This window comes from Lacerta agilis, chromosome 6, assembly GCF_009819535.1.
Source record: "Lacerta agilis isolate rLacAgi1 chromosome 6, rLacAgi1.pri, whole genome shotgun sequence".
Taxonomy (NCBI): Eukaryota; Metazoa; Chordata; class Lepidosauria; order Squamata; family Lacertidae; genus Lacerta; species Lacerta agilis.
In genome coordinates this window covers 23,139,442-23,155,178 of record NC_046317.1, presented here as the reverse complement: position 1 = coordinate 23,155,178, position 15,737 = coordinate 23,139,442, and the positions used below count along the sequence as shown (strand labels likewise).

The 15,737-nt window shown below is 40.8% G+C and overlaps 1 protein-coding gene across 5 annotated transcripts in view; it reads right to left on the bottom strand.

The window, feature by feature from the left end:
* LOC117048152 (divergent protein kinase domain 1A) overlaps positions 1-15,737 on the bottom strand; it is a 111,384-nt gene that overhangs the window by 38,189 nt on the left and 57,458 nt on the right. For 4 of the 5 annotated variants that reach the window (XM_033151599.1, XM_033151593.1, XM_033151596.1 and 1 more), the window contains 9 exons: positions 12,846-12,920; positions 11,509-11,634; positions 10,779-10,922; positions 10,224-10,313; positions 10,034-10,131; positions 8,304-8,364; positions 6,551-6,604; positions 2,786-2,818; positions 2,108-2,254 (listed from right to left, as the gene is read on the bottom strand). In XM_033151599.1, coding sequence (XP_033007490.1) covers positions 2,108-2,254; positions 2,786-2,818; positions 6,551-6,604; positions 8,304-8,364; positions 10,034-10,131; positions 10,224-10,313; positions 10,779-10,922; positions 11,509-11,634; positions 12,846-12,920 — 828 coding nt within the window. The remainder of the gene's footprint in view (positions 1-2,107; positions 2,255-2,785; positions 2,819-6,550; positions 6,605-8,303; positions 8,365-10,033; positions 10,132-10,223; positions 10,314-10,778; positions 10,923-11,508; positions 11,635-12,845; positions 12,921-15,737) is intronic. The other variant, XM_033151595.1, reaches the window with a different exon arrangement.

Sequence of the window (15,737 nt, the reverse complement as noted above, 5' to 3'; positions counted from 1 at the left end):
CAGACTCTCGGTGTTGTTGTTTTTATAAAAAGCTATGTTAGTCCCTCTTGTTCTTTGTTTTATCACCTCAGTCTGCACTGTATGTACGAAATGCTTTTTAACCTCCTTATCCTCCCAATCACCTTGAGACAGTGACTTATCCAAGGCCGTCTCCATTTGATTCATAGATAAGTAAGGAGCACCAACCCCAATCTGTAGCATTAAATACCAAGCAATTCAAAATTATTTCACGGTAACAATCACCCACCAAGGACGGGAAAAGAAACACAAAGCCTAGAAATTTGCGTTTGGTGAGTATAATAATCTCCCCTTAGCTTTCCCAGGAATACAGCCTCTGTCTTTACACTTGCACAACAGTCTCCAACACAATAGTAACACAACACTATAGGAATCCAAATCAATTATTCAGACTAGCTATATTTCTATTCCTTCCCCTGTCCCCCATCAGATGTATTCATTTACATGTATATTTTAATACCTATGAAAATATCGTTTTTAATTGCACATTTCATTATAAGGCATATATTCAATTTTGGATTATTCCATACATTGATTATGAGAAAGCTAAAGAACAAAGTAGGAAGTTTCCCATTTTGTTTTGGTTCCAATAATATTACTTGTGAGAAACAAATTATGGAACAAAATTAAAAGCTACCAAGATCAATGACCTTTCACATAAAGTTTATTATTCAGGGCAGGCTAGAAAGGAACATTTATGTTGTCATAATTAATTACTCATCTTCCAGTAATAAACACACACACACACACGAATTTCTTAAACAACGGCCAGGTGAATTGAGGGCACACGTTTTACCCAAGGAAACAATCATACTGACATTATGTCAGTATTTTAAAGTATACGATTGAAACCACAGGCATCTATTTAAAAAATAAAAATAAAAAAGTCAAATTATTGGTTGAGCAGCATCATCTTAAGCACATTCACCTGTCAGTCACACAAAGTTCAATCGCCTTACTGCCTAAGTGGTCAAATTTTATTTCTCTTTTTTTCCCACTAGGTGGTGCCCTATAATTTTTAAACGGCCCTGAAAACTACTGTGCTAAGGATGATCAACCTTAAGGCCTGCTGTCTGCTCAGGCTACGGATAGAGGGGAATCAACCTTTAAGCAGATTTAAGGTTCGGTTATTCCAACCCAACCGAGCCCTGTTTTGCATTGAACTGTGTCCTCTGTTCAAGCTCCTTATGCATCACCAGACTTTCAGTTCTCATCAGGGGGCATAGCAAGGGAGGGCATAGGGGGCGGACCGCCCCATGTTTCATAATGGAGAGGGTGACAAATTATCAAGGAACAATTACTGCCCTACCAGGGCGGTTCATAAAAAAACTTTTTTTAAAATGCCTGCTCCAAAGGTCTTATCTTACTATACTAGGGATTATATAGCTATATATGAAATTTCATGCATATCGGTTAATATCTTGACCCTCCTCCACCAAAATAACTGTTTACTTTGGCTGTTTTCCTATGTCGTGAAGGCTGAAATTTCAGTTCAGTGGAGCACTTACTGTTCCCAACCCTAACCCTGTGGAAAGCCATCTAATTAGACTTTAATTTGATTCTGAGATGTTTTTAGGAGGTAATTTAATTATTGTTTGATTTTATACCAATGTTATGTATCTGATGTTAGCCACCCTGAGCCCGACTTCGGCCGGGGAGGGCGGGATATAAATAAAAGTTTATTATTGTTGTTGTTGTTGTTGTTATTATTACTTGTTATTATTCCTTTGTAAGAAAATATGAAATAACGTAAAACCATTTTTGCGGGGGGGGGATCAATGGGGGTGTGTGACAAGAAATTTTCCGCACCGGCTACCACCTGACCTTCCTTCGCCTCTGGTTCCCATCATCTTGTTGGCTATATTGGTTGCTAGTGATAGAGTTGGGAGTCTAACAACCTCCGAAGGGTTAGGAACCCTCTAATTATTAAAAACAAGCTAATTCGTTTTCACTTAATTTTTATTCATGCATATATGACAGAAAGCAATATATTTAAGAGGAACAGAACAGAGATCATGCCATGTCCAACAGAAATAACCAGAAGTGAATGAGAAAGGTATAGAGATTAGGTTACTACCAGGTACCTTACCCCTTGTTGCTGTTGCTGGAGCTCCCTGATGGTATTCTCAGCTTGCTCCAGTTTAGTAATGGCCTCATTACTCTGCTGTTTGATGGTGGCCAGCTCCCGTTTTATGAGGTAGTTTTCCTCAGCCTCCTGGGCCCTTGTCACTTGTCCCTTAGGACATAATTTTCTTTTTAAAGCAATTGGAGGACCGATCCAGGGAAGACCGAGAGTTTTACATATTTATTCTGCCATATGGTTAAAATCTTGCAAATCATCACAGAACTGTTACAGCCAGTGCATCAATTTAGTGAAGTAAAAGCAGTTTAGCACTGCATCGCATTAAACGCTTTTAGTATCTGCCAGCAAGGTCAATTGTGTATTTGCATTCAGCAGAACTCTGTTCATGCATATATTACTCCATTGTGCATGCACATCTGTTAGAAGTTTGTAGCTGGTCTACAGAATTAGTGCTGAAACAGAATTAAGAGCCCAGCAATTACTCAGAATTTCAGGTGCCATTAGAATGAACGTGCAGAGATATGCCTAAATATTATTCTAACACAGAACTGCTAGATTACAGTTGTTTAAATTTACTAGGGTATATATTCAGTTGTAAAAATGCATGTAGTTATTAATGCATGCATTAAAAACAGAAAGCTGTTTTTTGAGAGTCGGAAAGAGTGAGATACTAAAGAAGTATACCTGTATCAATCTATCTGCCAAGGAAGCACTTTCCTACAAAAAGGAAAAAAATTCAGATAGGAGTAAGGGGGGGGGGGAAGGAAAACCAAGTGACAAAATCAACGGTGGAGAATTATGCCCAAATTCTACCAACTTTCCATATACAGTGAACTTCCAAATATTTGTTTCTTTCACCCATTAAAGGTGGCACAGTTTAACAGCCAAATCTCAGCAGCACAGGCAGAAGACTTAATTCGGAAAAATAACACTGAGCTTCAAATTTAACAATATTGGTTTAAAGAGGGTAAGCTGTCTAACTTTCAGTTGGCAGTTTATTGCATGGAGCAAGCATTATGCAGATTCATGTAGAGCTCACTTGATCAAGCTTTGCGAAGTGAAAGGAGGTATAATTTGAGCACATTTTAAAGTTCAGCTAGCGAAGGGGCAGAGCCATTTGTACAACAGCAGTATTTAAAAGGTAGGAGTCTAGTGATGCAAAATGTCAGGAACGAAGAACAGTGAATATATGCAAATTATATCTGATCTGATTTCGGACAACTCTTATCACTAACGCTATTACAGTTTAATCTTCCCTTGTTCTGATTTTGCAGCAAAATAGAATCTTCACAGCAATCTAATAATCCAGGCAACTTTCAACCCGGAAACGTACAATTTAACCCATGCACATCAGGTAGTTTACACCTCTCTTAATGCACTTACAAATTCACAGAGAGGGCAGAAAGAGTTAACATATCCACATGAAAATTGCTGCATCAAGGAGCCAAATGAAGCTGTATCAGTAGAAGTAGAAATGTATTAATTAGCATAAATTAGGTGGAAACTATCTTCAAGCTGAACGCACAATTGTTCTCTGAGGTGAGATTTGTTTAAGAACAAAATTTCCATCTTGCTTTCCTACTTTTGTTTTATGACAGTAACGGCCATTCTGTTCCCCTTGGAACCAGGAATGCACATTGGGAAAAGTTCACTTTCCACGTTTATGGGAAAGACCAAACCTCACTCCCCACATAGGGAGAACTCCTCTTTTAAGTAACAAATGAAGACTTCTGCCAACTATAATTTCAAAAACTAGGAAGCTATAGCTGTAAAAGGCTTGAAGGCCTAGGGAAAAAAATACCAGAAACAGGAATCCAATCTATTCCTATCCAACATCCACTAGAGATGGACAGCGTATTCTTTAGTCCAGTTAATGGGAACAAGTATTCTAGACCCAAGGGGAAAGGCCACAATATCGTAAGATTATTGGGCAGAAGGAAATTTCCACATGACAAAGAAAAACCATGAGAAAGTGATTTGGGTGTAGAAAAAAAACAAAACCTGCCCTTCCAGAGTTGCCCCAATGCTTGAAGAAGAAACACCTTCTTGCCTTCTACCAAAAGGATTGCCAGCCACTCTCATAACGGTTAACGAACAAGTATCAGTCTCCAGAAGCTTATAGCAGTATGTCGTGCTACAGCAAGCTTAAATTCTTGCAAGATTGGCATGTTGGCAAGAAGGTGGCTGTCAGTGTCTCTAGGTGCTAAGGGCAATTGCAACAGACTGGAAAACAGGTCTATAGAACCTTTAGAAGGACTGGGTTAGATCTGGACTAGACATTTCCATCACCTGCATTGTTTGGATGCCATCGTTTCCTGGACACTGGAAAAGTAATCAATGTGGATTTTATTTGAGAACAACTCTGTACTGTCTTGGAATTCAGAACAATATAGAAAAACATATCACAACCTTGCTCAGAATATAACAGGGCAATGTTACAAAAACCTCCTCTTTTTAGAGAACCGCGTCCCTATCACTAAGGCAAAACGAAAAGAAAATAAAGAATTCATAATAGGTTCTCCTGTTCCTCCAACTGCCCTTGCTCATTGAAAGAACTGAGTTAAAAAAGCAGTAAAATTACTACCATTGTAGTGGGACTAAAAAAAGCGGCAACGCTGAATGAGAGGATCATCTTCTAGAGGAGGAGCAGCAGAAGAAGAAGAGTTTGGATTTGATATCCTGCTTTATCACTAACCGAAGGAGTCTCAAAGCGGCTAACACTCTCCTTTCCCTTCCTCCCCCACAACAAACACTCTGTGAGGTGAGTGGGGCTGAGAGACTTCAGAGAAGTGTGACTAGCCCAAGGTCACCCAGCAGCTGCATGTGGAGGAGCGGAGACACGAACCCGGTTCACCAGATTACGAGTCTTCCGCTCTTAACCACTACAGCACACTGGCTCCCATGCTGCCTCAGGCTTGCTATCCGTTGTCTAGTCAAGGCCAATGCGACATGTAAAGAACAGATCCGCAGGAGAGGATGACTTCCTAAGACTGTTTTCCCACCAGTGCCACAAATATACTCGAAAATTTTCAAGAGGCTGAAAGAATGGAACTGAAGTTCTTCCAAGGCGTCCAAAACACCTACCCACAACAAACCTAGGTACAGACACAGTTCAGTTTTTTGCTTCAAACACTGCCTCTTCAACTACTCAAATTAACAGACTGCCTATACTAAATGGAACACTTGGGATTTTTTTAAAAATAAAATAATAAAAGCACACATTCCTCGGCGCTTTATAAACTGTTCATATTATTACGCCCGTGTCAGTTATTCTGAAAAAACCCAACAACATAAAATGCTCAACTCTCCTGTTTCAAGAAGTGTTTGTGCACCGCCATTCAACAACCCAAGGGATGACTGTTTCGTCTATCACTAGTTTCTCTGATTCTGGAACCCTGCAGTCCTGCTTCCCCCTTGCCATCAAATGATCAGTAGTGTCCACATGCTTGGAATAAGAAGAAGGAAGCTCTAGTGGCTTTAAGACAAGAAGGAGAAGGAAGAAAATGTTTCCAGGTAGAGTCAGGGTTCTTCATGCAGCTAAAGTGGGCCAAGAGATTGAGATGAGGCAGAACAGAAACAGCGAGAAGCCCTTATTTTCCACAGCTCTTTGGTGAAAAAGGTAAGAAGGATGGGTGTTCTACTCTCAACCCGCTTGGGAACAAAAATCACAATCCAAACTAAGAGCCTTCCCTTATCTACCACACTTTATTACAGCTATCTGCTCTATCCTAAATTAAGAATGAGCTCTCTCTACTATTCAGTCCAGGGACTGAACTTGAACAGAATGCCACTGAATTAAGGAAGAAGACTGCAAGTCAAAGCTGTATATGTGTTGTGGTTTCTATGGTGTGCTGTACAAAAATAAATAAATAGAAACTTGCTTTCGGTTTCTGAATATATTCTATACAGTGGCTATGCAAAGTGCGAAATCATTTCAGACACCTGGCTTAATGTTTCAGTGCATTTGGTGATGCAAAGAACCAAAATAACGTTGGCACAAAACTGGTAGAATGGAGACACCTTGATAACTGGTATCTGGTTAATGCACAGTAGGAACAAGCTGGCTTTGTCCCAGCTTCCTTCCAACAAGGAGATTGTCCAAGGACACTGATCTTCCATCCAAAATTCATTACATACATATTTCAGTTTCACTGTCTGACTTTTCATAAACCCAATGCCTTGTTCTTCGATAAAACCGTTAATTATTAAGGGGCCACAGAACGCTTTGTTGAATTCACTTCTTTAGTTACGGTTGTATGGAAAGCAAGTGCTCATAATTTAGAACCCTAAATTGTCTAATTTATGAAGAAGCGTCATGACACTGCTGTAAAGCAGACATTAGCAGTGTTGTTCTTGCCATGCTATTCCTATTAGCACAGCTATTCAGAACTGCACCGGTATTGTAAAATTTGTAATCAAATACAGGATAATGGCGACTAGAATACTTACTTTTTCTAATGTTTCAATGCGCTGTTTTAAAAGTCTGTTTTCTGTCTGTAATCTCTGAAAAGCAAGCAAAATTAACTGAGACCTAAATGCAGGGAGGAGAGAGGAAGAATTCAGTAACCTGCAAGGCCCACTGAAGTTACAAGATACAATACCACCTGGTAAGCATTACATGGAAACATCCTAGATTTCTCCCCTAATTATTCCCTTATAAGTACAGGTGGGTAGCCGTGTTGGTCTGCCATAGTCGAAACAAAATAGAAAATTCTTTCCAGTAGCACCTTAGAGACCAACTGAGTTTGTTCTTGGTATGAGCTTTCGTGTGCATGCACACTTAGTGTATCTGAAGAAGTGTGCATGCACACAAAAGCTCATACCAAGAACAAACTCAGTTGGTCTCTTAGGTGCTACTGGAAAGAATTTTCTATTTTATTCCCTTATAAGAGTTTCAAAGCAGATGGGCAATTTAAATTAACTGAGAAGTCCCAACGATCTCTTTATATGCATGGTGCCTCTACTTTTGGATACTGATTCCACACACTTGTGGCGAAGTCATGCTTCTATGAATGTTGTTATATTGGAAGGTCGTATGATCAATTATAAATTATACAAACTAATGCCCAGCATCACAAAGAGCTGGATCCTAAAAACATTTCCTTGAAAGCAAGGCTGTGGATGCAGCCTGTTAATTCAAATCAGTAGAAGGCCTTCTGAAATTATCAGTGTTGCTAAATTGCTTGCTATCACAACACGGATAGCTTTTATTTTTTAAAAATGAAATGTTGCTGGGATGCAACGTGGAACCTTTGAGAAAAGTAAGTTTAAGGTCTGACGGTCGCTTTGGGTGACGCTGCAGGGTGGAGTGTCAACCAGTCAGGAGAGAATAGAGAGTTTTAAAAGAGCAAAGCTGACAGTTAAAACTGTGAGATAGTGCTTGGAAAGGACTTGGGATGGGTGGATCGGGATTTGCTAGGCAGGGCAACTCATGAGTATTTCCCTGAGGGGAAGGAAAAGATCCTAGAAGCGGGCTGGAAGAGTTCTTACTGGCGTAGTAGGACACACAGCCATTCAAGGACGACTCTGTTTAATTAGAAACAGTTCTAAAGTGGAAGTTTTGAGTAAAGTTCTCAGTTATTTCTGTAAAACATTTCTGTCTGTGCCTTATCAGGGTCACCATTAAGCTTTAACCCTCATTGAGTGTGTTGAAGTAAAATTCCAGTTTTGCTTCCGTCGGGACTGGTCCTTACTTTGAGGGATAAATGGTCACGAGTTTCCTTTTCACATCTTCAAGAGTCATTGCTGGTCGATATTAGCAAACCCTGCCACGTACGGAGAATCTCAGACCTCTCAAATGTTACTCCCAGGGAGTTTCTAATTTCTAAAGCACCCCAAACCCAGCCACATTCCCTCGCTCGCATCTTTACTTAGGGAGCCTGCCACATAAGGGTTTTATTTTCTTACATATTCCTCCACAAAACAATCATATCCCAGCCCACAGATCTTTCACCGCAGCTTTGTTTTAAATGTACCTTTGAAAAGTGGAAAGTTACAGGTACCATATTAGCTTTCCATAATAAATGAGAATGCACTATGGAAAGTTAATATGGAACTTGCTTCCACAAAAGAAGACTTGTTATTTATTCATTACCTTTGTATCCTGCCTTTCTTCCAAGAACCTCAGGACAGCATATATATACAGGTAAGGATTGAAAATATCCACATTAGTTTCAACACTCTCTCACAAAATTCCACTTACTTTAATTTCAACTTGTTCTTCCATTTCTTTTGTTTTTATAGTGGTATATTCTTTTTCTAACCTGAAGAAAAAATGTAAGACATTACAATTTATTTATTTTTAGTACTGTGTGCATGTGCTGAACAGAATAAGTAACATGCAGATTGACTGTCGATATTGCTCGGCGGGACTCCCACCAAAGCTTTTGTTTTCCATTCACTAAAGCTGATTTTCCTCTCCTTTACCCTGAAACTGTAAGTCCATGAAAAAGCCACGATTCTTTGTAATTCTTTTCACCATGTCTATGGTCTTAGGTCTCACTGTACGTGAGGTTTTGTCTAAACACACATAGTGATGTAGAAAAAGAAAACCACGCAAAAACATCACCATGGAGTAGTTTGCACAAGTGCCTATTTTGCTGTAAGATTACTTGTTGGAAAGCAATACCTGTCAGCATGTGCCTGGCAAAATGAAAACTTGTATAATCTTCACCCAACAAGGTAAACCTCTTCTTCCTATGTATATCCTTAAAAAGATAAAGGCAAAGGACCCCTGACAGTTAAGTCCAGTCACAGACGACTCTGGGGTTGTGGCGCTCATCTTGCTTTACAGGCCAAGGGAGCCGGTGTTTGTCCGCAGACAGTTTTTCCAGGTCATGTGGCCAGCATGACTAAACCACTTCTGGCAAAACCAGAGCAGCACATGGAAACACCGTTTACCTTCCCGCCGGAGTGTTACCTATTTATCTACTTGCAATTTTTTTGGCATGCTTCTGAACTGCTGGATTTGCAGGAGCTGGGACCGAGCAACAGGAGCTCACCCCATCGCGGGGATTCGAACCGCCGACCTTCTAATGCAGGAATATGCAGTTGTCCCATATGGGGATCGAACCTGCAACCCTGGCATTATGAGTACCACGCTCTAACCAACTGAGCTATCCGCTTGTAGGGAAAGTGTTGCGTGAAATTGTCGATATATGAATTAAGTGCCCGTGCTTCAGCATCTGATGCCTCATTTAGAACACAACAGAAAACTCACACCAAGTCGTACTGCTTTCAATAAGCAATTATAAATGGGAATTGTGAAGCCTATTTCAAAAGCCCATAGCTAAAGTGCAGTGTGATAAGATTGCTTTCTGAACAACAACAAAAAAGGGTCTTAGCAGTAGATCTGCTAAGATTGTTTTTCTTAAAAGAAAAGAAGTTAAGACATTATATCTAGTGGGACCCCTTTAGTTCCCTGAAGATTCTTTGATCCAGTGGAGGGAAAGTAGGAAACAGGCAAGAACAGAAGCTTCCACTTGGCTCAAAGTTTTCCATGAATGCAACAACAGGAATAGATGCCATCCAAAAACAGATTTTAATTTTAATATTATTATTTTTTTGCCCATCAGGTCCTAAACAGTAGCTTTTGATACACAAATCTCCATCAAGCTCTTTTTTAGTGGCACGCTTGTCTGTTTTGCCTGAAGATTTTCTGAAGCTCAATACCTAGTTTACCATTTTGTGACTTTCAGTTGATCTGGATAAAGTTACTTTGCTAACAATGCTTGTACGTATCTCCAAAAGGCCAAGGTGGCTGATGTATCCCCCTCCCCCAGGTGTGATACACAGTACTCTAGTTAGTATCATTGGCAAAGAAACTGGTGAGACTCTTAAACGGAAGCAATGTTAACAAGATTTTAAAGCAATTCAAAACCCAGCAACTGTTTTAGAGCACATGTGCTATTTCATGCAAAACGTACTACCTACTTTTTCATCTTTTTTGCATTGTATTTGACCTGGTAAGCTGCTTGGATTAATTTATCTGGCCCACCATCAAACTGACGCGGAACGACCTTCTGAAAGTGCTAAAAACAAAGCACACCGTCACGGTAATTAATACCAACATTATACGCAAACATTCCAGCTATTTGATATGTCAATGTCACATTTAGCTTACTTGTAACATCCCTTCCATGTCGAGCTGCATCAGTTCTGCTTGATTCATTTGGAGTAGTGCTAATCCGACCCGAAACACTATCTCCAAACCCTAGGAATAAGGTATGTGTTTTATTTCAGGTAAGCATTTCTGATATCTAATATAGATATATTTTCCCATTTAGCTGAATACTGACAAAATTAAGATTGACAGATCTCAGCGCCACACTTAAAACAAATGAGGCTCTGCTTAGATTGACACAGAATGTCAAGTTTCATCCAAGCATAGGAGCAAACTGCTAGGGACCGAGGTCCCTTCCACCCACACCCAATAAAATATTTAAGGGGACCGCCCTCCGCCCCCCAAATTGATGGGCATTGTCATTAAAATGGTTTGCATGTGTTGTGTCATGTGATCAATTATGCAAGGGGGGGGGGCCCTTACCTGGACTCCTGTAATATTTTACTCAAGTTGGCACCCCTGAACCCAACTAACAACCACAGTCTACATCAGAAATAGTTGCCTTGGGAGATACAGTGTTTTGATTGTGAAAACCGGCATTAGACAATAGCTTACCTCAGACATAAAGATATCAAATATTCTTGTTGCAATTGGTAATGGGAAAGATGTAAGAAAAATAGTTAAGAACCATGACGAGGCATACATAGAAGTATGAAAACTCTGAGCCTGAAAATGCACATACAGCTCTGGCAGTTGCTCCTGAAAGAAAATTTACAGGTTTGTTTGTTTTTAGTTAAGACTTTCATAAAATAAGTATCTATCTATCTATCTATCTATCTATCTATCTATCTATCTATCTAAAGGACTACACTTTGAAATGGTGGTCTCCCTCTTTCAAGAATATGATTTATATTGTCTGAAGGCCACACACTGATTAGACAGTTCTCATGTAATTTACCTCAGACTGAATCGCTCTGCATTCCGCTGTGTGAAATCATCCATACCCATCTAATGGTTATGAAGCACTGGTGTTTTCTCTTACTGAGTATTAAAATAGGGATAACAAGGGAATATGAACAATATACTGGAGACAAAGCTGTTCAACTTTCTTAGTTCAGCGGGGTTTATAGACTGAAGCGCTGCTCTCTACTTCCTGTACTCTGGCAATTTCTCTGCACATCATTTCCTTTTGGAAGTGCTTTTAATTTATGGCCTTCCACCTCCCTTCCACCCAGTTCTCCTAATCCACTGCTGAGAAAGTGGGGAAATATCTGCAACTTTAAAAACAAAAAGAAACGAACTACAAAACATGCAACCGGTAAAAGATCTCATATTATATATATACCTGTATCATCCATTCAAACTGATACATACAAAGGCCAAGCTCAGCCATACTTGGCTTGAAGAGTTCTCGTAGTCGATAATCTTGCATTAATTTAACAAACACGCAAAACGCTTCCTCCTCGGGCATCTGTTTCGAAGGAGAATCAAGTCAGGAGCTTATTACTCATTGTCAAAGTCACTCTAAAAAAGCCCAATAAGTTTCCAATACTACATGGCTACAGGAATCATACAGGTATGTATCTGCGTATACAGGTATTTTCATCTGTAGCTTTTTTTATTGCAGTATCTGAACAAGTGAAAAGAACTGCTGTTTCTCAAGCTCTTGTGGCTTGGTAGTCTCATTGTGGCAGCTGTGGTTACATGGAAAAAGCATTGCAGATACTCCCTACATTACAAGCTCACACCCAGGTTTGGAAGCACTGGCCATATTTGGATTATCCATTTTCAGATTAATGAGCATGCGCAAGATTTCGGCTCCTGCACAAAGCTGCTTCACCTGCTTCTCCATGGGAGGGAACAAGCCAGGATGCTGCAGCTAACCATAGTTCATCATTGCATTTAAACTAGGACACTATGGCCAATGGCCTCCAAACAGGCAGAATAGGATGCCAGCGGGGCTTGAAGTTGGCTTCCAAACAAGCTAGGATGTGGAAATCATTAGCTGCTAGTTCAGATGTAAAGGCAAGCGACTTGTGTGAAGGGAAGAATGAGGCATTTTCACAAATGAAGATCAGGCATAGCTTGGCTTATTAAACTGAGATTTGTTTGTCTGAGTGTTGTCATTGCCTTCAAACACTTGCAACCTCTGGCCAATATTAAACATTTGCAGTAGGGTGTTGTTGTTTTTTTATTAAATAATAATAAGAGCCAGGAGAGTTAGTGGGTTATGTAAGCCATGCTGGGGAATCTCAAGCTTCCCCAGGAATTTTTATCCCGTAGAACAGGTTTTCTATTACTATAATCTGTAACATCTCTGCAGAATGAACATCATTGTGCCTGGGGCCAGGGGGAAAGCTACCTGTGGCCAAACATTTCTCTTTTAACAAGCAGGGAACAAATACACATGAATGCGCTATTTACATTCTAAGGGCTGGTCTCCAAAAGAGCAACAAGAAGCAAGGCTCCTTACTCACATTAAGCCTGGGCTTAAAATTTACTGAACTGTTACATAAAGCAATGTGCGTTCAAAGTCTGTAGTAAAGACCAGTTAAGATACCACACAAGAAGAGCCCCTGTTCATGGATCCTGTGTTACGCTTTATCATCATCCTGTACTGCTTTGGACAAAGCAAAATTTCAAAGTAATATATAGTTTCGCGAAGCAGTGTGGTTTACTTACCTGCATGAGAAGCAGTCCAACAATAAAAGCGCTTCCTTGGCAGTAGCCAACCTCGCGGTCCACTAATGAATAAGCCTAGAAAATGTTTTTTAAAAACCGTTAAGACCCCAAGCAACAGAAATCACAGCACATCTGCTTCCAAAACCCATCATATTTATATACCACCTTTTCTTCCAAGGAGCTCAAGGTGGGGTACATACTGTACATGGTTCTCCTGCTCCCCCATTTCATCCTCACAACAACCCTGTGAGGCAGGTTAGACTGAGAGTTGGTGATTGACTCCAAGCTCACCAAGTGAGCTTCATGGCTGAGTGGGAGATTCAAACCCTGCTCTCCCAGGTCCTAGTGCAGCACTCTACAAATACCTGTATTGCCCCACTCTGGTTTACACTACGAGGCAAACCACTTCCAGTATCCAAAGGAGCACAGAATACAGTAGTGGTCACAAAATTCTGCTTCTTGAGGATACCAGCTACCTATTACCTTTTAAGCATGTTTTTAGCTCTTATCGTTGCAGAAGCGTGTGGGGACTGCCTGCTAACATTTCAAAACCCAGAGAAGTTGCTGGATAAGGTTTTCCATTTCTGCCCCTGTCTTGAGCAGTAAATGCAGAAGTAACCAAAAGAAATGGTTCTAATTTGATCAATGTGCACAGGGCTGTATGCAATAGTGTTCATGCACAAGAAGAATGGCTGTCCAGACATGCAAAGGAAATTCCCCTTCATCTCCTCCCCCTGCAGGCCGCCACATGCCTCTTAAAACCTGCTCCAAAGGGTTGAGAGACCCCCCAGAGCCAATTCAGGATAAGAGGAGAAGTCATTTTGGCACCCTTTAATTCATACAGGTTGCAGACCTCAAGTTTCCTGGGCACATCGTCGTCATCACCATCAATATTTCCCTTATTATTATTTAACATAAGAAACACGAAGTGCACAGAGGTTCTGCTGATATCGGATTAAGTTTACATTCTACTGAAACCCAGAGGTTGTATGCATGCTAGCCTGAGAGGATCCTGGCTACAGGCTGAGATGCTAGGATGCCACAAACGCATGGCAAGAGGAAGAGGCAATCAATTACGCAGAGGTGCTGTAATGGAAGCAGATCTGAATGTCGGAGGGAAAGGACAGTACCCAAAGGTCAAATGACCACTCACAGAAAGTGTGGGGGAGTGAAGGAAGCAGATGGCTTCAGGAAGGAAGACTGGAGGCAGCAACAGGTCAAGATACGAGGAATGGAAAAAAGAAAGGGAAAAAAAGAACGGCAAGCAAATTTGCCTAATGGGCTCTTTTCTCAACCTTTGTACTAGTAGGGCTGGTATGAGGAGACAAGCACAGAAGGGGCTGTGTGCAGATTGTGAGAAGGAGCGTAGAGGCAATAAATGTTTGCAATTTTACCCCTCTGCTACCCACGACATGCTAAGTGAAAAACCAGCAATCCTAACTGGTAGGTGGCCAACATTTGCATGTGTGCTACTGGTTGAAAGTGGGGCAGAAGGCTGGGTAAAATAAAATTAAAATAAATAAACATTTGTTGTCACTACGCCACCTGTGTGCAGTGAAATTAAACGAGCCACACACACCCCATACACTCAGTCTTGTTCACACTCTGTGTACTTGTCGGACAAGACTGAGTGTATGGGGGTGGGGGCTTGTTTAATTTCACTGCACAAAGGTGGTGTAGTGACAATAAAGGGATGAACTTATCCTTGAAATCGTGAAGGCTTCCCTCTGTCCTGTACAACTACAGTGGTACGCTTCAGGTTACAGACTCCGCTAACCCAGAAATAGTACCTTGGGTTAAGAACTTTGCTTCAGGATGAGAACAGAAATTGTGTTCCGGCATCACAGTGGCAGTGGGAGGCCCCATTAGCTAAAGTGGTGCTTCAGGTTAAGAACAGTTTCAGGTTAAGAACGGACCTCCAGAACGAATTAAGTTCTTAACCCGAGGTACCACTGTATAGCTGTTAAATACATGTCCAAAAGAGCTGAGATCTTTCTTTCTAATGTTCCTGATTTGAGAGATATGAGCGTCGGTCTCCTGGTTATCCCAACCCTTCCAGCTGTATATTTGCATATTTTATATCCCATGGCATTAAAAAAGGAAAGCGTGTTAACTACGTATACCACCTCTGATATGCTTCGCAATGCACAAATAACGAGCTGCACCACACTTCCAATCAAAAGGAAACAGCAATCAGCAGGAAATGTTTCGAGTGCATTTGTATGAAAAAGTCAACTGACAGTTCAACATGAGCTCATTCTCTTGGCTGGCTTAATGTCTACAACAGATGTGCCTAACTTGCAACAACAGGGTAATTCTTCCCTTCGCTGTCAGAAAGTCTAATTGCAACTGATGAGCCCAAGTAATTCCCCAAGGGTCAGCCCACGTGCTGCATTCCGATATTTCTCTCATGGAAGTCTTACTCACATGAGCCATGCGATATGCAGGTCCCAATCTAACAGCAGTTAATGTCTTTGAAAGATGAAAATTACAGATGGAAGAAGATGGGAAAGTCGAGATCTACGATACACTCGCTTATACGCTACGCTGCTTGAGAACCAAAAAGTTATGGACGTTTCCTTTGTTTTAAAACAAATTTTTTTTAACAGTGCCCTGCACCAAAAGCCCTCCCCTAAATCACTATGATTGGTACACCATGGGAAAGTAATTCGCTGTGACTGAAAGCTAGTCTTATCCATCAAAAAGATCTCCCTTTCTCCCTTCAAAGATCTGGGACTTTTATCAGTCAACTTGTTTTCATTGCTTAGGGTGGCGCATTTTCCCGTAGAGCCAAACCACAGAGATACCCATTAGAAGCCTGGGGAGTCCCTCATCTGTCGTGAGACACCTTGTTAGTGATGGGATCCGACTCAGAAATGCAAAAATCCCCCA